Source organism: Pseudorca crassidens, chromosome 6 (genome assembly GCF_039906515.1).
Source record: "Pseudorca crassidens isolate mPseCra1 chromosome 6, mPseCra1.hap1, whole genome shotgun sequence".
Lineage (NCBI taxonomy): Eukaryota > Metazoa > Chordata > Mammalia > Artiodactyla > Delphinidae > Pseudorca > Pseudorca crassidens.
In genome coordinates, this window is record NC_090301.1 from 2,081,238 (window position 1) to 2,106,481 (window position 25,244).

General features: G+C 54.8%; 1 protein-coding gene across 4 annotated transcripts in view; it reads left to right on the top strand.

Annotated features, from left to right (window-relative positions):
- The window catches only part of HDAC4 (histone deacetylase 4), a 255,996-nt gene that overhangs the window by 149,057 nt on the left and 81,695 nt on the right, over nucleotides 1-25,244 (top strand). For all 4 annotated transcript variants that reach the window (XM_067740021.1, XM_067740022.1, XM_067740024.1 and 1 more), the window contains 2 exons: nucleotides 10,458-10,608; nucleotides 19,294-19,414. In XM_067740021.1, the coding sequence (XP_067596122.1) occupies nucleotides 10,458-10,608; nucleotides 19,294-19,414 (272 nt within the window). The remainder of the gene's footprint in view (nucleotides 1-10,457; nucleotides 10,609-19,293; nucleotides 19,415-25,244) is intronic.

Genomic DNA, 25,244 nt, shown 5'->3' on the forward strand with positions numbered 1-25,244 from the left:
GTATGTCAGCTGGGATAGCCCAGGTGATCACCTGGCAAATGTATGTCAGCTGGGATAGCCCAGGTGATCACCTGGCAAGTGTATGTCAGCTGGGATAGCCCAGGTGATCACCTGGCAAATGTATGTCAGCTGGGATAGCCCAGGTGATCACCTGGCAAGTGTAGCATTACCTAGATCTGCTGCTTTGGGGGTTTGTCGTGTGTCATTTTAAATTGTTTTAAAATGTTATCAAGGGAATCCCTATTTCCAGTGTTTCTAATGGAAATGTAGTACAGTGTGAACAAGCAGAAGCTGGCCCTCCCTGCTCTCCCATCTGACTCCCCAGGCCCAGGTCTCTGCCGGCTTCTGCCAGTAGAAGTTTGTAGATGGTCTGCTTCGTCCTTGCGTTAAAGATCCCATGGGGTGATTACTTCCCGCTTGCTGGAGAGACTAGGCCTTCGCCCTCCATTCCCCCGCCCCCCCCCCACGCACACACTGCCGCCCTCCATCCCCGCCCCCCCCCCCCCCATACACTGCCGCTTTTCGGATGCTTCACATACTGAGACCAGCCTTCTGATTAAAGGACCATCAGGGGCTCCATTCCTGTGTCTGTGTGGGTGCCTGTTGCCGACACACACCGTGCCATGGCTTCATGACCTCTGATACAGCTCTTAGCTTTCCCTGGAGTTAGCGATTTCCTCCCTTCCTATTGGCTGAGCTCCCTATGTTCCAGTGCAAATCCAGTCCCACAGTTTGAGAAACCTGTAAGCTCTTCTCACTGTGGGCAAACGCTGGTGATCATGGCTACAGTTTCAGTCTTGTACTGCAGACTGTCTTTAAGTATAATGATGTAGTAACATGATTTTTGCATTTCAAAGTATCTGAAATATGAATCTGTTATACCTCTAGATCAGGATCAATGGTTTAAATATTTGCTTTTTGCAAAAAGGAAAACAATTACAGCATATAAGCCAGCACAAAGTCCTTCCTGCTTGAGTGGTGATGGCCACTGTTTTATAAGACCACAAAGAATCTGTTACATGAGTGTCTCAGTCAGCTTTGGCTGCATAACAAACTACCCCAAATATAGTGCTTACTACAGTAGCCTCACTTCCAGTCTGGTGCTTGGCAGCTGGATTATGTGCTGCTTTCTGAGTTCCAAGCTCAGCAAGAGGGCAAGAGTGGTTTAAGCCTCCGTAAGTCATGGATGCTCTTGCCTCGCTGGCCAAGGCAAGTCTGAAGGCCAGGGTGAGAGCTCGTATGGGAATACACCCAGAGGAATAGATATTGCAGGGCTGTGACAGACGCGGCCTGGAGCGCAGTCATCTTCTCCAGGAGGGATCCTCACCGTAGTCCAGGGAAGGCGGGAGAGGGCGTGGTAACAGTGATTCTGACAAGAGTCGGGTGCACATGAGGAGGGCTCGGGTAGGGGGACAGTGAGAAGTCGGGGTGCACCGTGAAGAGAGGAGGAAGGGGACAGGGCTGGGGGTCTGCACGCTGGGAGCCCTCTGTGCAAGCCAGAATCCCTTGGCCACCTTCTGAAGGTTCTGGGTTCGGGCATGCCGCCCCTTGACCTCCGTCCACGGCAGTGATGTTTCCATAAATGTGGTTTTTTGCTGTTTGGTAAATACTGACAATTTTGTATTGGGAATGTATCGAGTATTCCATTTCACTGATGGAGACGTGGTGAGCACTTCGGAGTAGAACGCGACGCTGACCGTGCCGTCTGGGCTGTGCCTCTGGGGTGCTGCCGGCTCTCATCTCCAGAGTTCTGATGACAAACCTGCTCTCCAGTCCTTCCTGCAGGCTTTGTTCCTGTGAATCCATGTCTCCTAAAAAGTGCCGTTCCTCTTCGTGGTTCCGGGAGGAGTGGGAGTGAATGGCTGTGTCCACTCAGCCACGCTCACCCACACGTCTGACCTCCTCATTAACCGTTTGCTCACAGCGTCCTCCCCACAGATCTCCCTGGAGCCTCCTGCACCCCGGGAGGAACACCTGTGTAGGTAAACGGGAGGAGGAGGGGGAAGGTCCCGGGCCCCCGGACTCCCCAAGGCTTGTGTACCAGAGAGGAGCAGGGCCCTGCTGTTTGCGTCCCAGACAGTGTCGTTTTTTACAAGGATGTTTTCATCATGATCTCTTTCTGATCGCCACAGTCATTAACGTTAATTATCGAATAATTGCAAATCACAGGGAAGATGTGATTCCAGCGCTGTTGGCTAGGACGGCTGTTGCATTCTGTAGTGGATTCCCGTAACCTTGTATTGTGTACATTGTGCGTGTGTGTATCTGTAGTTTTATGGAATTGGGATTATACTGACATGTGGTTTTTATTTACTGTTAACGTTTCCCTTTACCATTACATACACTTCAAAAGCATGATTTTAACGGTTTTATTGTAGTCTTACAATGAACCCCAATGAATTTAAATAAGTGCTAATAGTTGAAGAGTTGAACATTAAGGTCATTTCCAGTTTTTCTTCTGTTTTTAGTGTCCTCGTTCATGAATCATATGCCTTTGTCTAAACAAAACAGAAATGGTATTGCTGACCCAGGATAAGTCCTTTTCTGTGGCTTTTATTTCTTGCCATGTTTCTTTCCAAAAGCTACACCAGGTCCTGGGTATGCATGTGTCTCTCTGTCTGCCTGTCTCTCTCTGTCTCTCACACACACACACCCCTTGCTTACTCCGAGAGCAGAATAGTAAAGCAGCAGTAACCATGCAGCCAGCACTCGCTGACCTGTCCTAGGTGGTAGCTGCCTCTGCGGGGCGCTGCAGGGCACCCTCCCTCCCACCCACAGCCTGCTGCGCGGGTCGCTACCCGCCCCCGCCTTTTCCCTCTTCCACGGTCCGCACCCAGCGGGCTGGCCGATCAGTGACTGCCCTCCCAGAGGAGAGGGGCCAGGGCTGACCCCGCAGTCTGATGCATTCGTGGAACTTGTTCTATTTTGATTCTGTCTGCATTTCTTCTACCAATTATCGTTTTCTTTGCTGTTTTTCTGTTGCAGTGCTTGCCTTTTTCTCATCAGTGTATGAGTGTTCTTTATAAACTGGCGTTATTTCAACGTCCATTATATTTTGTCCGTTATCTGCTTGGCCTCGCCTCCTTCACAAAGCAAAGCAGTTTTCTAAACGATGTAAAAAATGCCAGCTCTGTCCCATAATCAGCACGTGTTTATCTGGCCGAGTCTGCCTCCGGCCCCCTCTGTTCCTCGTACCGGCCCCACCCTGTGTCAGCAGGAGCCTGTGCTGGTGTTTCAGGATCCGGCCGTGCAGGTCTCCACTCCCCACACATTTGTTCTTCATTTTTAATTCCCTCGGCTTGTCTCCGGGTGAGCTTTCATTTTTCCAGGTGAGCATCAGAACCCTTTCTCATAACGTCCCCCAGAGTTGCTCTGGAAGCTTAATTGAAGTTGCCGCAAGTTAATAAATCAGCAGGACATGTACTAGTAACTTTCTACTGTTAACTGTCTAATCCGGGAATGTGGAATTACCACCTGTGATTTGAAGCTTCTTCTGTCCTTACGAAAAGTCTTGTCTTATTTGCTTCATATAAGGGCTGTAGATTTTATATTTAATTATTCTTGGGTATTTTATATATTTTCTCCTGTTATGAACAGAATGTTTCTTCATTTTATTCTCTACTTGGTCACTGTCCGTGTAGAGCCCTTGGTTTCATTATTATTTGTTAGCCAACCAATGTCTAGAATTTTCTTCTTAGTCCTAAGAAATTTGTAATTGGTTATTTCATGTTCTCTAAGTAGACAGTAATGTCATCTGCAAATTATAATTGTTTCCTCCCTTTTTGTTTCCATGCATTGACCAAAACTTCTGTAACCATGTTGGGATCTTGGAAAGCTGTCTGTGACAGCACGTGCGCCAGGGGCCCTGCCCACGCCATGGACTGCGGTTGTGTGGCTGAGGCTGGACCCTGGGTGAGGGCTTGCAGGAGAGCTAGGCAAAGCCGGGCCTCTGCTCCCTGTGCTGGGGTCTCCCTTGGGTTGCATGGTAGGCGCCCTCTCCAGGCCTGTAACCACTTTCCTGTGGTGTGAGATCAGGCAGCCGCACTCCGGGGCAGGTGACTCCCCCAGGGACAAAAGGCCTTTCCTGGGTCCTGTGTGGAGAGACCTGGCCTTTTTCTCCTAGAAGAGGTTGTTGGCAGGGTCGGCGCTGGATACAGTTTAATCACCACCTGAGCTGTTTTGTAGTTTTCTAGGGCTCAGCAGGTTCTGGTCATTTTCATCGCAGGTGAGTTTGCCCGTTCCCTTTGCCGACGCAGGCTGCTCCCTCCTGGGGCCCGTCAGGTAGGACGCGGGGAGCGTGGAGGAGAACCAGGCTCCGCCTTCGTCCCCAGCGGCCGTCCAGGGACCCCGAGGGCCCGGGGCACACACACGGGGACCTTGCTCATCCTCAGTCTCAGGGCTGTGGTCCTCCCGACCCGACGGAGCCAGAGAGAAGTGGCTGCTCGTTTTTTTCCTTTTCTTTATGGAAAATACTTAGTTTTTCCCTTACTCAGTTTTTTCATTGTGGTAAAATTCATATAACATAAAGCTCATCACGTGACCATTTTAAAGTGTACAATTCAGTGACATTCAGCACGTTTACAATATGGTACAACCGTCACCGCTGTCTGGTTCCAAACCATCCTCATCACCCCGTGAAGGACCCCTGCGCCGGGCGGGGTTTTAGACGGGTCCATCCTGCCGGCACCAGGAGCCCGTGGGTCCACGGGCTGTGAGTGGGCGAGGAGCTGGGGGTGCTCCTGGCGTGGATGCCACCCCCGCTGCGGCTCCGAAGCAGACAGAGTCCAGAGTCGGGGCTGAATTCTGTGACCCTGGCGCTGCAGCCTCCCCGTCCGCACTGCACGGCGGGAACCTGTCCTGACACGTCTGTCCCAGGTGCCATCCTGGGAGACGGGGGCTCATCTCCCACAGTTCCTGCTTGTGGACCAGACCGCAGGCCCCGTCCTTCGGGCAGGTCTCCTCAGAATAAATCGCTTCAGATGAAAACGCCTGTGTGCACATCACACATTCTAAAGCGTCTCACCGGGCCGCCCTCCAGAAGAGTTCCTGCTCCTTCCAAAGCTGTGTTCAGCCTGGATGTCCCTTTCCCAGGTCTCGCAGGGTATTTCCAGTCTAATGGGCAAAAACTAAAAACGATTTCTACTCTTTTATTTGCATGTCCTTTTTTACTAGTGAGGCTGAATTTTTATACGTGTGTGTGTGTGTGTGTGTGTGTGTGTAAAGTCTGTCGGTGTGATTTGTGCCATCTCCATGGACAGGAGAGAGCTCTAAGAGCTATTTAGTTGAGCATGTGACTCTTTTCCTTGAAGGGAAAGGGATAACATTGAAAGGAACCTGGTTTTATGGCCCTGGGAGCCAGGCCATCATGTTTACTCTCTTTATTACCTGTCCCAGGTAGCTGGAGAGATGTTACCTGGGGCCCCGGCTTCCGGGTCACCTGAGGCAACTTTTAATGAGCCTGCAGGACGCACTTAGTTTGCCATAAGCCTGGTACCTGGGAAAGCGCGTGGCAGCCAGAAGCCCTGCGTCATCCCTGAGCCCGTCTGTGCCTTATTAACGGGCTTACGGCAGGAATTGCTCATAAACCCGGCACTCTGGGTTTCTAGGAAGTTGTTTACGGGCAGGTGGATGGCCTTGTTTGACCTGCTGCCCCAGGGGGCATTGATGGCCACTCGGGCTGCCACGCTGGGCCCGGCTTTTCCTTTGCCACCAAGCATTCGTGGCACACGAGAGTGCCGTGCTTTGTAAGGCGTCCTGCTCACCTTTGACAGTGCCCTCTGTGCTGTAGGCTGCCTGCAGTTGTAGAAGAGAAGGGTCGTTTTGTGTATTTCCAAAGGTGGCAGCTGCAGAAGTTTGTTCTACAAAGAAAACCGTCTCTTGCATTGGCTTGCAACATGGTTTTTATCTCATTCCTCCTCACTGGCTCTTGCTGATAAATACACTGGCTTTGATCTGGCCCAGTACCCTTACGGGCTCGCTCAGACCTGCTCTCTGCAGAGAGAAGACGGAGTCAGACACAGCCTGAGTGTTCAGTCAGCCCTGAGCCGCCACAGGAAGTGTGTCCCGGTGGTGGTGAGCCCATGGAGGGAAGGAGCCAGGATGCCCTGCGGACGGAGGGGACCCGCCACTGGTCTCAAGGGGATGCAGCTTCCAAGACACCCCACCTGGGAGGAAAACGCGTGTCACATGAATGGAGACTGGGTGGTGAGGGCGGAGGAAGGGGAGGCCGGCCAGACTCTCCCTTGACCACTTTCACCCATCACTTCTCCCCTCCCCCTTCATGCTCCCCTCCCCCCAGCGCACACGGCGATGTCCAGTCCGCAGCTTCCGCAGAGTCCAGAGTGCCGGGTGTCTGTGATGCCGGCCTTCCTCTTGCTGACCGGCATGTTGATGGCTGGCCTTTTTGTCTTTGAGGCATTTGAGTATCCAGATTTGGGTGGGAACGTGAATGACACATCCAGGGGACCTTTTGATAAGGCTGGTGTGCCATGAGGCCAGAGGGAAGAGTGATTCTGAATGTACTGAAGTGAGAGTGCCTCTTCGAGCTGAGCCAGGAGTCCAGTGAGATAAAGATGGACATGGGTCCGTTTTGAGGATCCCATAGGGAAGAATAGTTCAGTCGCAAATGGTCCCTAGAAACCGTGGCCAGGTAGCACGTGAGCCTGGAGGTCAGCACCCAGGAGAGGATGCTCTCTATCAGAAGGGACCTCCGAGGGTCGGCGGGTCTGCCCTGCACTCCCCTCAGATCGTGGGCCACGTGATGCCTTCGAAGTTTCTTGACCATCTTTGAAAAACCTACACGGCAAGCCCGTTGGGCCTTTGATGCACAGAACTTCCGGGTTCCAGTCCCAGGTGGACGTGGACTTCACCGTGGCAGCCCCGTGTCCCCACAGCAGTCCCGGCTCCGCACTGTCCGTGCCAGGCTTCTGCAGTGTCGTGCTCTGGGGCATTTTGGGGAATCAGAGTTGTGGTTTCTAATTGCTCCTTTCATTAACACTCAATGACGATATCGTTTTTCTGGGAGTTTTGTCTTCCTGTGAACTTTAATCCTTGGGTCTGGGGTAGTTGTTTCTAGTGTCTTTGTAATGACAACTGAGAGACCTCACTTTCCTTCTGGGCTCTGGGTGAAAAGTAAATATCGTGAGACCTTTCTGCCTGCGCCTCCTTTACACGTTAAATGAGCACTGAGCAGCTGAAAGGGAACCTGGGGCTGTACCTAAGGCAATCTGGGGGTGCAGGGAATGCCACGGGGGCGAGGTTCTTCCTTCCGAGATCCGTTGTTCAGGACATGGCCTTGGCTTCCTGACCAGGCAGCCCTCTGAGTCGTCCGCCTCTGGAGGCTGGCCACGCGGGCGGAATCCCAGAGCGGTGGGCAGTGGCCTGGTGACAGCCGCTAGGGGCCTTTGCCCACAGACACAGCCATGGGGCCCCCAGGCAGGATTCTCTGAATCCGTACGGATCAACAAGTACTTCTGGCAGAGGCACCTTCCTCGGTGTGCGACCCTGTTCTGAGAAGAGCAGGTAGTGCAGCTCTGAGTACTGCCTCCTGGAAGAAAACTAATGATGACAAGGGACATGGTTTAGCCCCACCTCATTTACTCTTCTTTCCCAGTGGTGTCATTCGGTTTTCCTTTTAAAAGAGAAGAAAACATCACTGTTTTGAAATATATTAGCAAAATATATTAGCCGGGTTTTGGGAAGGTAATTTTGTTTTCCACAGACAGCTCTCAGCAGTGGCACTCAGTGTGCAGGGACGCCACGGGTGGGTGCTGAGCTGGGTGTACCCACTCCTGGCGGCCACGCCCCTGCACGCCCTGCTGCATGACGCAGAGTCTGGGAAACGACAGAGGAGCAGAGTCACCCGCGGGAGGTGCGAGCTGCTGCGTGGGGTCCAGACACTGGCTCCTCTGGGTGGTCCGCGGCCGCCTCCCTCTCCCTCCCTCCTGCGCGGGTTTTGGGCTTAGCTGCACCCACCCCTCTGCCATTCTGTCCCTGTGGTCCCAGCTGGAAAGGAACCCCCTCCCCTTCGCGGCAGGGCTTGTGGGCAGGGCCGTGGGTCCCCTGCTGCGCGTGTGGGCACAGGTCTGACCAGCCCGCCAGGCTCCGTAGGGGCCCTGCTCTCAGGTCCCTTCCACTGCAGCAGGGCCGGGAGGCCGGCCATGCCGTCTGCGGAGGCTCCCACGTGGGCCAGCGGGGCCGCAGGGAGGTGTCTGCCGCGGTCCCCGGGAGCGGCCACAAGCTGTTTCAGTCGTGCTGTGTCTCACACGCGTGGTCCATGACAGGGAGCTCGCTCGTCGGTGAAGCGTTCTCGACGGAGAGTCCCGGGGCCTCTTGGGTGACAGATTGCTGGCTCCCCCCCAGCCCGTCCCTCCACCCGGGGACAGGGAGGGGGTGGGCCCGCCCCGCCCAGCAGCGAGGGGGACACGGGGGGCCCCCTGGAAGGTGCCGTGGACGAGGGCGGCTCCGTGCAGGTGGCCGGGGTGGAGGGTGTGGGCAGCCAGGCTGACCCCACTCAGGTCCTTCCATGGTGGCAAGTGCGCGTGGCCAGAGCCCTGGAGAGCGGGGGCAGGCGGGGGTGGGGAGACAGGCAGAGCGAGGGGCAGGTGCAGGGAGACAGAGGGAGAGCGAGGGGTAGGCAGAGAGGGGGACAGAGACAGACTGAAAGGGAGAGAGGGATAGGCAGAGAGGGGGACAGAGACAGACAGCAAGAGAGAGAGAGAGAGAGAGGGATGGGCAGAGAGGGGGACAGAGACAGACTGAAAGGGAGAGCGAGGGGTAGGCAGAGAGGGGGACAGAGACAGACAGCAAGAGAGAGAGAGAGAGAGATAGAGAGAGGGATGGGCAGAGGGGGGACAGAGACAGACTGAGAGGGAGAGCGAGGGGTAGGCAGAGAGGGGGACAGAGACAGCGAGAGAGAGAGAGAGAGAGAGAGAGAGAGAGAGGGATGGGCAGAGAGGGGGACAGAGACAGACAGCGAGAGAGAGGGATGGGCAGAGAGGGGGACAGAGACAGCGAGAGAGAGGGATGGGCAGAGAGGGGGACAGAGACAGACAGCGAGAGAGAGAGCGAGGGGGAAGACACGGGGATGGAGGAGCCGTGGGGCGGGAGGAGGCAGCACAGACCACCCCCCGGGGGCTTTTGCTGGTTGAGGTTTGAGGAAAACCGGTGTCCGGCGTGTCGGCGTAATTGAGCCTTTCCCGCAGCCCTGGTCCGCGCTGGCCGGCTCGTTCTTTCTCAGCTTTTCCAGGGCGATAAGTGACAGCGGGATTTGATTGCTGGTGAGCTTGAGCCCTTGTCCCCCATTTATTTTGAACCACTTTTTGGTGAATCTCTTGGTCTTTTTGCTCACCTTCTTAGGGGCTGCTTACCGTAGCCTTAGTAACTTACCACGGCCGTCTCTGTGCTGCGAACACTGCACAGAGGTTTCCTCGTTCATCTTTTGCATTTTAATTTTGTTTACAGTATTTATTAGGAAGGTAACTTTTTATGTTGTCAATTATGTCATTTCTGAAAATACGTGATATCATTTACACACGATGAAACGCACGGGCCTTGAGTGTCTGTCCGCCGCGCTTCGACAGTCCTGAGCATCTGAGCAAATGCCGTCTCTGTCAGGCAGTCCACACCCTACACAGCTCCCTCCTGCCTCATCTTCCTGCCTCACCCAAGAAGCTGCCTTCTTCTGATTTTTATCACCACGTCTTAGGATTTCCTGTTCCAGAACTTCGTGTGAATAGACCCTTTGCATGTTGACTCTTCTCTGGCCCGTATCCCACAGCCCTGTCAACGCCGGACCCGCTCGCTTCGCTTGTCTTGCAGCCCATGCGTGTTTTTTCCCGTATGGGCGGTTTATTCTTTTTCATTGCCGGGTGGGATTCTCACGTACAGACACACACTTCTGCCGCTGGGTTCACGTCTGAGGGACGTCTGGGGTGTGTCGGTCTGGGCTGCCGTGCGCACAGCTGCCACGCACAGTCCCGTGCAGGGCTTTGCGCAGATGTGTTTCCATGTCTCTTGGGTCAGTCGTGGGCGTGGGGTTGCTGGGTCTCGCGTGGGTGCGTGTTTAGCCTCGTAAGGATGGGCCAAACAATTTCCCGAAGCTGCCACACCATTTCGTACGCTTTTGCGTCATTCTCCAAAAGGCATTCCCAACGTATGAGATTGTGCAAATCTTCAGGCGTATTTTCTTCTAGCGATTCGGTCATTTTTATTTTCATTTTTGGCATTTAGCGTGGAGTGGTTAGGAGACATCCCCGAGCAGCCCTGCTTCCTGGACAGACTGAACGAGGGGACCTCCTTGGAGATGCGGGCCGTGCGCAGGGCGCGAGGTCCCCACGGCCACAGCGGCGCGGGGACGGGCTGGCCCTCTGCCGACCTTCTCGCGTGTGTGTCTGTCTTGTCGTCTTGCTTCGGGGCGAGGCTCTGACCGTCTCTGTCTCCTCCCTCCCTGCCCGCAGCAACAGCAGGAGCTGCTGGCCGTGAAGCACCAGCAGGAGCTGCTGGAGCATCAGCGGAAGCTGGAGAGACACCGCCAAGAGCAGGAGCTGGCGAAGCAGCAGCGGGAGCAGAAGCTGCAGCAGCTCAAGCACAAGGAGAAAGGCAAAGAGAGTGAGTGCGTGGCGGAGCCGGCGGGTTGGCGGCGTGGGCGCCCTCGCCAGGCGGCTCTCCCCACGGCCCAGGCCCCAGAAGCGGAGCTGGGGCAGGAGCCGCCTGGCTGGTGTCCCTCCCGGGGCTGTGCTTCTGGGCGCCCCAGCCTCAGGGCTGGTCCGCAGCTCTGTCTTCACTTGGGAGCTGCAGGGGGCATGCAGCCCCACTTTGGGTTTGACTTAAGCATTTGCAGGAGTGTTTGCAGACTCCTCGTGGGCTGAAAAGATACTAAGAACCAGAAAGCACCCCAGAAGCATAGTGAGCCTCACCTGTGTTCAGCCTTAACTTCTTCAAAGCTGTTTTGTTTTGAGGGCGTCAGTGAGCACCCAACACCAGGTGGCAGCTGCTAGGACGCCCCTGGGCTGAGAGGAGACGCGATGACCCACCTCTCAGGTGGCACATTTGCCCTTTGACCCCAGTTTTTTCTTTCCATTGCGGCCGTGCTTGTGCAAACACCAGCCTGGTCTGTTATCCTCCAGGAGACACCCAACTGGATCTTAGCCAGGGGACTCCTCTGGGTGCCGTTCCCCCTTTGAAAATTAGGCGGAATTCCCCATGTCGGCGCCGGGCAGAGCGCCTGGGGCTCGCACGAAAAGATGGACGCGGTTCGGCGTTCCACCCGCAGGGTGCCGTGTCCCTCCCAGGCTGTGGCTGAACAAACACTCCCTCGTGTGTATTTGGGCCCCTTTGTTTTGGTAGTTTGTCGTTTGCAGCGATACCCCCAGGACCTAAGGGGAGCGAGTGAACCCACTCTCACGTCCCCAGGCTCTGGTCCTTTCTGCCCAAGACCTCAGAGCTCAGGTGAACGCACTGGCCCCCTGTTAATCCCGCGTGTCAGTAAGTCACGACGTGCATTTCTCCCCTGGGTCGGGATTTGATGTCGTGACTGTATGGTGATTTACTCTGCCTGTGCCCGTGAGTAAAACTAGGACTTCAGGCACTTGACCAGTACATATTTATGTATTTTGGCTGTGTTGGGTCCTCGTTTCTGCGCGAGGGCTTCTCCAGTTGCGGCGAGCGGGGGCCACTCTTCATCGCGGTGCACGGGCCTCTCACTGTCGCGGCCTCTACCATCGCGGAGCACGGGCTCCAGACGCGCAGGCTCAGTAGTTGTGGCGCACGGGCTTAGTTGCTCCGTGGCGTGTGGGATCTTCCCAGACCAGGGCTCGAACCCGTGTCCCCTGCATCGGCAGGCGGATTCTTAACCGCTGTGCCACTAGCGAAGCCCCCTACCAGTACATATTAACCTCAAAAAACCTCAAAAATTCTTTATCCTCAACTACTGAAAATGGTTAGCCCTGCAATCAAATCCCGCTAGCCTTCTAAGTCTGATTCTCTGGGAATTCCTCCTCCATTGCCGGACCCCCAGGTTGGGAAGCCTGACGTGGGGCTCAGAACCTTCTCTCCCGTGGGTGGACTTCCGTGGTATAAGTGTTCTCCAGTTTGTAACTCACCCACCCAGCGGTTATGGGATTTGATTTTGCTGTGATTGCGCCCCTCCTACCGTCTCACTGCACCTTCTCCTTTGTCTTCGGATGTGGGGCATCCTTTCTGGTGAGTTCCAGTGTCTTCCTGTCGTTGATTGTTCAGCCGTTAGTTGTGACACCAGTGCTCTCGCAAGAGGTAGTGAGCGCACATCCTTCTACTCCACCCTCTTGAACCCAGGATTTGTACGTTCTTAGTTGTTTTTTTACATAAAATTAACAGCTTTGCCAACAGTTACTACAGCTTTTCACTCTTGAAATAAATACACTTTAAATGTATTTTCACTTCAACTGTCTGATAGAGTTTCAATTTAGAAAGCAGGTCAAGAGAGTTTTTATTCCACGTGAAATCTGATTTTTCTATTAGTATTTGAAAGTAATTACTAAATCTGAATGGTGCATCTCGTTGGATCACAACAATTTGGTGAGATGGTGACGTACAGGCTCAGTGATGGCCCACAGTCGAGATTCCAGAAACGAGGACAGAAAGGCATCGGGAGAAGCGGAATTGCAGGTTTGGGTTGGCTGCTTGCACCGTGGTCTGTGGGCCACCTTGCGGCCCCGCAGTGGGCTGATGTGCCAGGTGGGGTCCATCACACTCACGGCTCTCACTCCCTGGCCTGCTGGCTCCCATGGCATCCGCCTGCCACCTGCCCAGCTGGTCCACACAGCCAAGCTGGTCTCACCACCACTTGCTTTGCGCTGAGGGTGCGGCCAGGGCGCTGACCACACCTGAGCCTGTAGCACACGGTGTCAGGAACCAGCCCCCCAGTCGTGACGCACTGACCTGGAGCAGAGGACAGGTGCCTGTGCTCTCATTTCTAAAACTCCTGGGACGACTCTAAGGTGCAATGGAGGCTGAGAACCAGGGTCGGGGTCCATGTCCTCTCTCCGGGTTAGGGGCCTGAGCGTCTTGGCGGCTCAGTGGTCTCCCTCCGTGGCTTCCATAGAAGCTGCCCCGTGGACGACAGCACCCCGGTCCTCACAGGTGCCCTCGGGAGGGGCTCTGCTGTGGGCAGGATGGTGCGTGGGATCCAGAGCTAAGGCGCACCTGCTGAGCCCCGCGCACCTGGCTCTGACGTGGCCCCGCTCCCTGCCCGACCCCTGTTCCTTGCCCTCCCCTCAGTGTGCCTCGTCCACGTGCTTTTCTTTGGAGCGAGGGAATGGTGGTTTACAGAGGATGGAGGGCTTAGATTGCTAGGATCGGCGAGTCGCTGTGCACCCGGCGTGCCGGTAAACCCCAGTTCACCAGCTTGGTCTACAGTAACTCCTCCTAGTTGGCCAGAAAGTTCCAATAAAAATAACGTCTTCAGCCTCACAAAATATGAAAAGATTTGACTTCAGAAAACACGTTTAAGTAAAAAACGACTTCTGCTGCCTGCTGAGCAGGCCCTTGACGGGGCGAAGGAATGTTCTCTGCTCCCCTCCAAGCTGGTCCCAGTGGCAGCCCTGGCGGTTTTCAGCTTGTGGGTTTGGGTGGTCGGGTTTTATTATTAATAACGGACTGTGTACAGTTGGGTCCTTGGCATGCTTGCGTCAGCTGTGCAGCCCTCAGAGTGTGGCCTTGAGAGAAGGCAGGCCTGGCAGGCCGCGCGCTGGACGCCGCTTGGGCTCCTGAGCGCGTGGGGCCTCACCGATGAACGAGAGTCTTGTTTGTGCAGCTTACGGAGCGTGGGGCGGGGAGCGCGCGTGTGGCGTTCAGCATCTCCACTTTGTAAGCGTTTGAAAAGGCAATGCAGAGCTTCCGTTGTTTAGTTTCTTGGGTTTTTTTAAAAATGAATTTCTTTTTGAATATTTAATCAAAAGTTTTTTACACTGAACATCTACTGTACTTTTAAGTAATCCTGCAGCTTTCTTGTACTTTTTTTTTTTTTTTTTGCCGTACGCGGGCCTCTCACTGTTGTGGCCTCTCCCGTTGCGGAGCACAGGCTCCGGACGTGCAGGCTCAGCAGCCATGGCTCACGGGCCCAGGCGCTCCGCGGCACGTGGGATCTTCCCGGACCGGGGCACGAACCCGCGTCCCCCGCATCGGCAGGCAGAGTCTCAACCACTGCGCCACCGGGGAAGCCCCTTCTTGTACTTATCGATACCAGTGAATGCTGTTGATTTGGTAGAACAGTGACTTCTTAGAGTTTATGGCAATTTTCATCTTGTTCAGCACGAACACTCATCTTCAGTCAGTTTTATTTAAATTAACCGTGTTTAAGACTCCATGATACACTGTCTTTAAATCATATCGAAAGGAAAAATCCAACGGAAGACGAGTCTTCGCCCCCTGGGCAGTTTGGAACTCATACAGCTACGTGTTTTTCACTGTTAGTTACAGGTACAGCCTGTTGGGGAAGAAGGTGCCATTGCTTGAGGGAAGTCGTTCACTTTGTCTAAAAAATGGCTCAAAAGGGTGGAGATAAAAGATGGAACACCGGACCCCAAGAGAAGTTCTTTGCCCCGTTTGCTGGGGAAGTCGCGCGTTCCTCAGAGGCGCAAACCTGGCAGACGTGTCCCCACTCGGGTCTGGTGTCACATGCTGCAGGGCCTCCGGGGCCGCTGAGCCCCTGGGTCTCTGTCCCCAGCAGGTGGGCCCCGCCCAGATCCCCCTTCCCTTCCTGGGCTCCCTCCAGGGCTCGTCCTCTGATCGCTCCCCGGGGCTTTTATTTACCTCCAGCCCTGCTGGCTGGTTCAGTGCTGGCACACAGTACGTTCTCTGTAAAGCCTGTCAAATGAATAAATGATCATCGACAGGAATTGATTTTTTTAAGTAAAGATGGAAACATTTGGTATTTATTCATCTGCTGAAGGTGTTTTGTTGATGCTGGAAGTTTCATTTAAAGTGAAGAAGTCTTTTGAGAGGCAGGTGTATAACTAGAATGACGAGGATTAGAATCAGCGTCTTCCGCTGGGAATTCTCTCCCTGTCAAGGAACCTTCCGGGTCATTTTATGGGGAAGGAAGTCAGGGTGTGGGGACGTGGGTTTGTTTTCTTCTGACTCCATAAGAGCCTGGCAAGGAGCACTCACCCACCCTAGAGCTGGCTGAGGGCCATGTGTGTCCGTGACCGCCCGGGGACCCCTCAGGCACACCTCCTCCTGTGAGGGCCCTGCAGGCGGCCCAGGGGACAAGGGTACTGTCCACCTCCCAGCCCAGCAGGTGCCTTGGAGTGCCTCCTCAGCCCCCGCCAGGGATGGGCCAGCGTCCCCCCGGACAGGGCAGCTGCCCTTGCCCATCTGTGCACTTATCGTGCACGTGCCCTCCCTGCTGGAACTGGGCGTCTGTCCTTGTCCCTTCTTGGAGCTCAGGAGCCCATGGTATGAGCCTGGGGTGTGGCCAGAGCAGGGAGAGTGAGCTCTTCCTCAGCGTGGCTCGCTCTGCAGGGCAGGGTGCCTCCACGTCAAGGGGGCTTTCTGAGCAGGTCGGGCCAGCTGACCCCCAGCCTGCCGGCTCCTGCCCCCCGAGAACCCTGCTTTGCATCATTTACTCCTTCCGGTCCTTTCAGAAGGACCTGAGGGTCAGCTCCTCAGACGGGCCCTCTGGGTCGTGTTGACCTCGTTGACCTTGCCCCGTCCCCGCACTGCCAGCGCACTGGAGCCAGACACCAAGCCCCTCATCTGGCTCCCGTTTCTTTCCTGGCGGGGTTGAACCTACCTTGCCCACTCCCTGCTGTAAAGGGCCCTCTGTGCGCCCCGTTCCCTGCCTCCCGCACCACCCCCTCCATTCCCTGGTTGGGGGGCACTTTGTGTTGTGACACGGTCCACACTTTGCGTATTTTTGTCAGGTGTCCGCCTGGGGCTGAGAGGCCGTCAGGAATGCCGGGGGCTGCGTGTCAGGCACGTTATACACAGATTTCAGTGTTTCCACGAGTGTGATTTTTCAGACGAGACAGACAGGCTGAAAGTGTTCAGGACGGTCCAAGTCCAGCCCTGGCTGCATTTGGAGGGAACCCAGGGGCCTTGCTCAGAAGCGGAGGTGTGAGTTTATACCTCCAGTCACTTCCCACCGCCTGCTCTGGTCACCACTCCCGTGGCCCTTCGTGCTGGGTGTCGCTGGGTCTGGGCTGCTCTGCCTACTGGCTGGTGCACCCACACGCAAACGTCACATAGCACATGGAGCTCGGGCAAGCCTCCCTGCTCAAGAGATGATGAGTTGTCTCCTTGGACGCCGAGAAGGCCTGAGACAAAAGCCCGTGTGTCCCGACGGACCCTTCCAGATGCGCTCTGGACTCGGTTTAGGGCACTTTCCTGGTGCTTCCCTGGCTGGTCTAGTTCAGGTCCCTCTGCAGCGTGGAGGACCCTGTTCCTGAGGGGTTTGTTCTGCCTGACCCTGAAGTCCATCATGAAACGGCCACAGTGGGATGCTGCCTTTAACGCAGACCTATTTATAGACAGAAATTCAACTCGCGAATGATAACAGTTATGTTTGGAATTGGATAAAGGTGACGAGAAAGATATTTCTCTAATGATGTTAACAATTTATGAGCAATTTCTCAAAATATCTGTAGAGTCTTATACACCAAAATTCATTTCATACATCAGAGTGAAATGTGAAAGAAAAATAATAGAAAACCACTAAATGAATGAAAATCCAACACCAGAAAAACAAGGATAAAATGAAACTGATTGTTTCCCAAACCAGTGAAAAGATCAAATTCAAAGCTTCCAGGAAATGGAAAAAAAATCACAATGGATAAACTAGAATAGATGCCGTAAAAACAAGCACTGGAACATCTGAATTAGGAAACACTTAAGTCTTTTCCTTCCAGTGCTGGGAAAACGCAGCGCTCTCGTCTTGTGTTTCTCCTTCAGCCTTACGTAGACACCACGCTCCCACAGAGCACTTCACTCCTGACACTTCTGGTCACCAGACATGTGTAGGATTTCCCCATAACAGGCAATTCTCTGCAACACCGGGTGAGTGTCCTACAGTTTCACTCAATTCTGACACTGTCTCCCCAGAGCAAGCATCAGATCTCGCAGGTTCAGGACTCAGTCCCATAGGAAGCTGAACAGCCAGATAAAGAGATACCGAGGGTGAGGTCTGGGAGGGTCCCAGGCACAGGAGACTCTGTCTCCGTGGGGTCGGGGTCCCCCTCCCAGTGCAGATGTGCTCACCAACCCGGAAGCTCTCTGAACTGCGTACAGTTGGGGTGTTGTGGAGGCTTCCTCACGTGGATATGATCAATTACTAGCTCCGCTTACAGCCCCTCTCCCCACTCTGGAGCGTGAGGGTGGAGCTGAGAATGCCAAGCTTCTTGTCAAGGCTTGGTGTTCCTGGTGACCATCACCCACCCAGGAGCCCCATGAGAACACGAGATGCTTCTCATGCTCTGATCCCTTAGGGAATTGCAAGCGTTTTAGGAGCTTTGTGCCTGGACCAGGGCAGAGACCACTGTTTTCTGTTATCTCACAGCTTCAGAATATAATCCACATTTTAAAGGGAAGTGAGAGACCAGGACAGACCTTGCATGTGCAAGCAGAACGCAGAGCCGGGAGCCGGGACGCTGGCGAGACCGAGCATCCGAACAACCTTGCCTGGCGCTGTCCACCCTCAGCGCACCCCCCCGGGCCACGTGGCGCTTGTAGCATTCGTGTGAGGCTTAAATGCACCGCGCCAGCATGTGGCGGCTGCCAGTAGATGTATCACTGAGGAAAAGCCACACGCACTGAAGGCTGCACATCCAAAGTGGACACACAGACCCACAGCGGCACCACACGCGACAGGAAGACTCTGGAAGAAAAGCGAGCCAAGGACGTAACGGTGCATCACTGGAGAGGAGAACCAGTGTACGTCCCCGGGGTCGTCAGGGCCTGGCAGGGGGAACCAGGCGGTCTTCTCATTTGCAGCAAGTAGTGCTCCCGAGTACCGATAGACAAGGGTCAGGTGGTGCTCCCGAGTGCTATGAGAGATAGAGGCGTGGGTCAGGTGGTGCTCCCGAGTGCTATGAGAGATAGAGGCGTGGGTCAGGTGGTGCTCCCGAGTGCTATGAGAGATAGAGGCGTGGGTCAGGTGGTGCTCCCGAGTGCTATCAGAGATAGAGACGTGGGTCGGGTGGTGCTCCCGAGTGCCGACAGACAAGGGTGCCTGGCCCGTGGCCAATGGGGTTGCACTTGGCGGTCGCGCAGAGGCATTTTGGAAAACAGCGCAGAAGCCGCCTCAGGGGCTGTTAGCGTCGTTCTGTGGGACGCAGGCATTTTGCCCATCTCTTCAGAGGACAGAATCCTAAGCGTGGGGGTGATATTTACTTATAAATGTTGGCACGACGTGGTTTCTGACAAGAACGACAAAAGGAAATGTCTAAAAGTGTCTCCCGGTTGGGAAAGGGTTTTGGAAGCTCTGCATCGCTCACCTCGTGAAGCGTTTTCCCGCCACTACAGATGCTGTTTGAATTCTGTGTGACAACGGGGAAAACACTCACCGCCATCTCTAATGGAAGGATGGGTCCGAAGTGCCCTGGCGTCTGATCGCAGCTCTGAGGAAAACACATGAGGTGCCGGCAGACCTTGAGTCAGCGTGGTGGGCTTGGACTTTAGTTGTGTGTGTCTGTTTCTCAAATTGGCCAGTTTTCTCTAACGGGGCTGTGAACAACCGCTACGACCACCAGAAAAAAAAAACACAGAACCCAAGATTTCAGCTTTAGTCCGACTTGGTGAAATGCGCTTTGTCTCAGTAGGTGGCTGTAGGCTGGAAAGAGCAGGAACATCCCCTGACAGGGCTGCAAAGGGCCCCAGCTGCCCTGCCCCTGCCCTCTGCCCAGGTCCCGGGAGGCACGCCTCACCCCTGTCACACGGGTCGCAGGCACCTTTTCTCTGAGGCTCTGTTCCTTCTTGCTGCAGCGAGAAAGAAACCACCCAGCCGCTCTGCCTGATTCAGGACCTCCTTCTATGTAAGAGGATTAGAACTCCCTTCAGCAGTGGGTTCGTGTTAGGTTACAATAGGATTTTGTGCTGCATTTTAAATAGGGTGCAATTACGTAAAATACTCCTGGGAAGAAGGTCTCTTCCTTCAAGCCCTCCTGTCCGTCTCTTTTCCTTGAGATGCTCTCTGGCGTCGGCAGCGTCCTGAATGGGAATCCCACCCTCTCCATCCCTGTCCTGCCTTTCCTGGCACATGGTTCAGGGTCCCCTGGGGCAGAGCCTCGACTCACCCGCCTCTGCTTTCTCCCGCGCCAGGTGCTGTGGCCAGCACAGAAGTGAAGATGAAGCTGCAGGAGTTTGTCCTCAATAAAAAGAAGGCGCTGGCCCACCGGAACCTGAACCACTGCATGTCCAGTGACCCTCGCTACTGGTATGGGTAAGTGGAGGGGCTGGGTCTCCCCTGCGCCCGGGTGCACAGGGTCTGGGGGTAGACCGGAGTGGTGCTCAGTTCTTCACCCTGGAGGGCGTGGAATTAGAAACTCCGTGAGCCAGCAGCACATGTGGTCAGACCAGCGTCGTCCAGGTGCGGAGGGGGCCTGTCTTTAAACAAACCTTAAAGAGACGTTCGTGGGGCCAGTGCCTAACCATTATTCTTGGCTTCTCACGCAGTTCTTTGGCCACAGAAAGAACCTCTTAAAAAGGAACTCTGGTCTAAATCGTCCGTAGGCACCTCCCAAATTTCTACCCGGTGTGTTATTGATTCCCAGGCAAGTCAAAAGCACCTGTGGTCTTTTCATTGTTTTTATACTAAGAACCCTCTCCCAGAGCCCGCTTAATGGACAGAGACCACCAAGTGCCTTGTTCGTGCTCAGAACTGAAAGCCAAAGAGGTCTTTCACTTTGTGGCGAGGATGCGCGTGTGCCGGGGCCCTTTCCTCTGGGCCTGTGCGCGGCTCAGCAGGGCTGGCAGTCGACACATGCCGAGTTGGAAGCGAGTGACAAAGTTATGTGGCTTTAAACCATGGTCAAAGGTGCCTCAGATTTTCGCTTTGACTCTACTTTTCTACAACTTTTCAAGGGCTTTTTTCTGTTCTAGAAGAAACCTCACAGGGCAGTTTTCATAAATGAAAATGTGATCATCGTTAATTCATTGGGGGGAATGTAGCTCTTCTGGAGCCCCCAGACAGGCAGCAGTTCTGCTAAAACGCCGCCAGATCCCACTGGAATGAACCCGTTTGTTTCAGTAGCTGACGCTGGTCATCGTGGTATAACATGAAGGGCATTTCTGTTCCGAGGCCACCTCTGCTCCGAGTGTCTGCAGCCCCTCAGGCCGCGCTCACACGAGCAGGCTGTCTGCCGTTCAGCCAGCGGCACGCCTCGCCCAGAGCAGAGACGGCAGCGGTGGTCCCCGAAAAGCCATACACAGCAGCCGTGTGCCCCGGAGCGGTGGAGAGTTCTGGGGCAGCACACCTGGGGACCCCACAATGTGGTGGCGCCGATCCGTGGTCTCCCCCGCTAGTGGCAGCCCCCTGGGTGTTGCAGTGGGAAAGCTCCGTTTCCCCCTTTGGGGCAGGTTGCCGGGCAGACGCCCTGCAGTGCAGTGGGTTAGGTAGGGTGGGCGGGTGGGCGAGGACGTGGGCACCACCCAGGAGTAGCCGGTAGGGCAGGGGTGAGGAGGTGCTCCTAGATCCTCCATGGGGGAGGGGATGGGATCCGAGGGTCGGATGCCAGGAGCCGTTTCAGGAGAGGGTCTATCCTGGGGAGGCGAGACCAGCTGGGGGGCTTCGGGAGCAGCGGTAAGAGCGCTGTGGGCCCAAAGGAGGTTGGGTGGTGAGAGCAGAGGTCATGGTTGACCACACTGGGGTCCTCTGACAGTGGCCACAGTGATGTGAAGAGATCGGGGCGGCCAGTGCCAGGACACCCCGTGAGTGGTGGGGCGAGGTGTTCGGGCTGGCAGGAGTAGAGGCCCAGGACACCCCGTGAGTGGTGGGGTGAGGGGTGAGGTGTTCGGGCTGGCAGGAGTAGAGGCCCAGGACACCCCGTGAGTGGTGGGGCGAGGTGTTCGGGCTGGCGGGAGTAGAGGCCCAGGACACCCCGTGAGTGGTGGGGTGAGGGGTGAGGTGTTCGGGCTGGCAGGAGTAGAGGCCCAGGACACCCCATGAGTGGTGGGGCGAGGTGTTCGGGCTGGCAGGAGTAGAGGCCATGATGATGTGCTTGTACATGACGGGGAGGACAGAGCCTGCAGGATGGGAAAGTGCTGGCGGCTGCCGGGGAGGGGTGGTCTCCGCAGAGCTGCACGTGCCAGGAGGTTGGAAGGGAGAAAGGGCTTTGGGGAGGAGGGTCAGCAAGGAGCACCTGGGAGCCGAGAAGGGGCAGGTGGGGGCATGCAGGGTGGCTAGGCCTGGGGGCAGGGTGCCAGAAGGGGCTGACACGCCGCTCCCTGGTGAGCAGGGCAGCTGAGACCTGGCGGAGGCTTGCTTGCCCGGGTCCAGCGTTTCGTGGGGAGCTCCCTCTTCCCCGGGGGACTGGGCTGTGCAGGCTGCAGTGGGGAAGGACTTGTCTCAGCAGAGTCAGCCAGGGATGGGTTTGTTTGTGTTGGGTTTGGCACCTTTCTCGTTTTGTCACCCAAAACCAAACCAGATCATGGACCACATTCACTTGCTGCATAAAGGCAAAACTTTGCTGGAAAACCAATCCAGCAAAGAACCAATCTTGATGGGGAAGAGCCGCACCTTGACCCTGGCTTCGTGCCACACATGACAGTCAGCTTAAATGTCATGGACCTGACGTAAAAGCTAAGTTGTTAAAACTTCCAGAAGGAAACATAGGAAAAAGTTTTCATGACCTTGGGGAAGAGGTAGGCAAAGACTTCTTAAAACACTAAAATCTTCAAGCATAAACCAAAAAACATAAACTTAATCAAAATGTAAAACTTTCACTCTTTGAAAGCCACCCTTAAGAAAATAAAAAGGCAGGGCGCAGGCAGGAAGAAAATATTCGCCATGCATGTATCTGACAGAGCACTTGATCCAAAACATATAAAGAGCTTCTACAAGTCAATAACAAAAAAACAGGCAACCTCCTGAAAAAGTATGGGCAAAAGACGTGACCCGATACCTCACAAAATAAAGATGCAAATGGTCAGTAAGCACATGAAAAGATGGTGAGTCACCCGGGAAATGCAGTGCGCAGCAAGGTGCCCCCTCACACCCAGTGGGTTTGAAATTGAACAAACCCAGTGTTGGCCAAAGCGTGGAGGCCCTGGACCCCTACACGTGGCCAGTGGGGATTGAAGTGGCACAGCCACCGTGGCAGTTTCCTATGAAGGTAAACATACTCCCACCCCATGACCTGGCCACGCTCCTAGGTGTTTCTCCAAGAGAAGTAAAGTCTTCCATCCGGGCAAAGACTTGTGTCCCCATGGTCATAGCAGCTTTATTCATTATCGCCAGAGAACGGAAGCAGCTGAGTGCCCACCAGCAGGTGAGTGGTGAAACACAGGGGCACCCGCTCCCTGGTCTGCTGCTCAGCGAGGCCCAGGGCTGCCCGCCAACACCTAGAAACATTAAGCTTGGTCGAAGACGCAGCGTCTGTGCATTGCGATGCCTTTGCCAGCAGTTCTAGGGTCAGCACAGCTGAGCTGTAGTGACAGGAAGCCAGGCGGCAGGGGCTGGGGGTGGAGATCCCTTGCCAGAGGACAGTGGGCCTTCTGTGAAGGCGGCGCTGCTCTGTATCGTTACTGGGTGCTGGTTCCATGGTGTACATGTGTGAAAAACCCCAGCTTTAAGCTCATCGTATGAGACCGTGGTGGCTGTCCGTGTGGCAGCCACCAGCCACGTGGGCTCCAGGGCGTTGAAGCGAGCTGTTCAGATTGAGACAAGCTGTGAATGTCAGACACGCTGGATCTCAGAGCCTCATGGGAAAAAAGAACGGGGACTATTTCATTAATACTTTTTAGATTGATTACATGTTGAAACGATAGGATTGGGGATAAATTGGGTTAAGGAGAACACGGAAGTTGATTTCACTGCTTCCTTTTTGCTCGTGTGCACATGTCTATGAGAGAATTTTAAATTGCACATGTAGCCGGTGTTACTTCCTTTGGACAGCGCTGGTGTGAGTGATTACAAGTTGTATTTATTTTAAATCACCTGCATAAATCTGAGGTAATAGGAAAGGCCAATGGTTGATAGAATTGAAATGGCCGAACTTGTGTTTAGCTTTATTCTGTACTACAATCAGAGGGACGTTTAAAAAGCAAACAAGGCATCTTTGTTTTTCCATCTTCATCAGGAAGGATTGTCTTTAAGACAAGGTGCCCCTCCCATCAGCCAGGGTCACAGCAGACACACCCGCCTGTGCTTCCTCCCCTGGCGGGAATGAAGGCTCGAAAACCTGGAAGACGATTCTGGTTGGGGCTGAGTTAGACAGGAGAGCGGCAATTCAGGTTCTGCCCCCGGGGTACAAGGGTGGGGGGCGGGTGTGTGTGCGCGCGCATGCGTGTGTGTGTGTGTGTGTGTGTGTGTGTGTGTAAGTGCATGCAGCCAGGGACAGGACTTGGCGTTGGCTCACACGTCCAGACTCTTGCTTGCTGGGGGCAGGTGTGAGCCCTGGGCTGTGTGATGAGGGACGGGTGCCCCCCCACCCCTGGAGGGCAGGTGGCCTGTGTTTTCCTTGGGAGCCCTGAGCGCGGGGCATCTAGTGATGAGCTGGTTTCCCTCGGTTTTGCGCGGTTTGGGGAAGCCAGGCTGCTGTGCGGGACGTGCGTCCCTCTTGACGTCTGGGTTCATCTGCGCTGGTACCAGCTGGATCAGTCCGGCTGCCTACTCTGGGCCACACACTCTTGGACGACGCAGAGCAGGTCTGCTGAGAGCTCTCAGGCCAGCACACAGGCAGATTCATGCCAGCTGCCTCCTGTTCTAGCTCATTTTAAGGCTGGACAAGAAAGTGAGGATTTGAATACTGACAGCAACTCAAGAGATCAAATCAGAAGAGAAAATCTATTAGAAAATCTTAAACAAATAGCTTCTCCTACTTCTGGCTTAATTACAAACAAACTCTACCATTAAAGTATAACTATAAGAGTTATTATTACCTATAATATTTTATTAATCATAATTGTCTATTTTTTTAAATCATGTAATACACACACAGGCCTTTCCATGTTTCTTATGAAGGAGCAAGTGAACTCTTTCCCAGGTTAGAACTTGGCACTGAAGGAGAGGTTTGGGACCGGCCAAGGCCATGCTCCCTGGAGGATGCGGCCTGAAGATGTCAGATGCAGAGAGAGTTGCCCTCAGACCTCTAATGGGGTTGTGCAAGGGTGGCCCCCCGAGGTGAGGCCTGGCGGCACGACACGAAGAGGGCACAGCCAGAGTGAGGGTGGCCGGTCCGGCCCTGATCCCCGGCCCTGGCCCCCTTGACATGCGTCCCGATTGGGAGGTGCTGTGCCCTGGGCAGAGGGGGTGCACAGCCTGGCAGGGCGGTTCTCCGGGGCTCTCTGGGCGCTTCCCATGATGCTGCCAGCTGGGATCCTGGGATTGGGCTCCGTGATCACCACGTTCTCTGCACCGGTTTGCTCTCAAATATTTAAACATCCACCTGTAAGCATTTAAGTGCTCACATTCTTAATTCAAATAACACCAGGTGCGTACATGTGGAGTACTGTGTATTCAAATAAATAGTCTAACAAATTCCACGTAAGTAAGTTGGCAAATTCGTTTCACGTCATTAAGCAGATTACACAGTTTAGGGACTCACAGAATTCATTACACCTTCTGAGCCTCCAGGAGGCCGAGCAGAGGCGGCCGCGCCCCCAGAACGTTTGCTGACGGTCAGGCGCGGCCGGCACCCTCCTCTTCCCGAGGTCTGATCCCCACGTTCAGCCTCCTCCTGGCGGCCGCCCCTGTCCAGCCATTTCAAGGATTTTGTGTTGTGCCCGGCCCCTCATAAAGCAAGTAAATTTCATGAATCAGCTCCCAGGGCAGAGGTGTTGCCGCCAGCCCCTCCCTCCCCAGGGGAGGGGAGATGGCTGGGACCACCGTCCCCGTAAAGGCACTTCTGCTGAAGGGAGTCCCCACGTGGCTCCTGCCCTCAAGAACCAGACGTCACCAGCACTGTCCCCGAAGTCCCCCGCCAGGTCTCAGCTGCGTCCGGCACGCCTGTGTCCCTTGCATCTGGAGCCCACCTGTCTCCCTCTGTCCCCTGTGTCCTGAGGACCGCCCCTCTGTGGCCAGCCGCCCCCCCCCCCCGCCCCCCCCGCCAGCC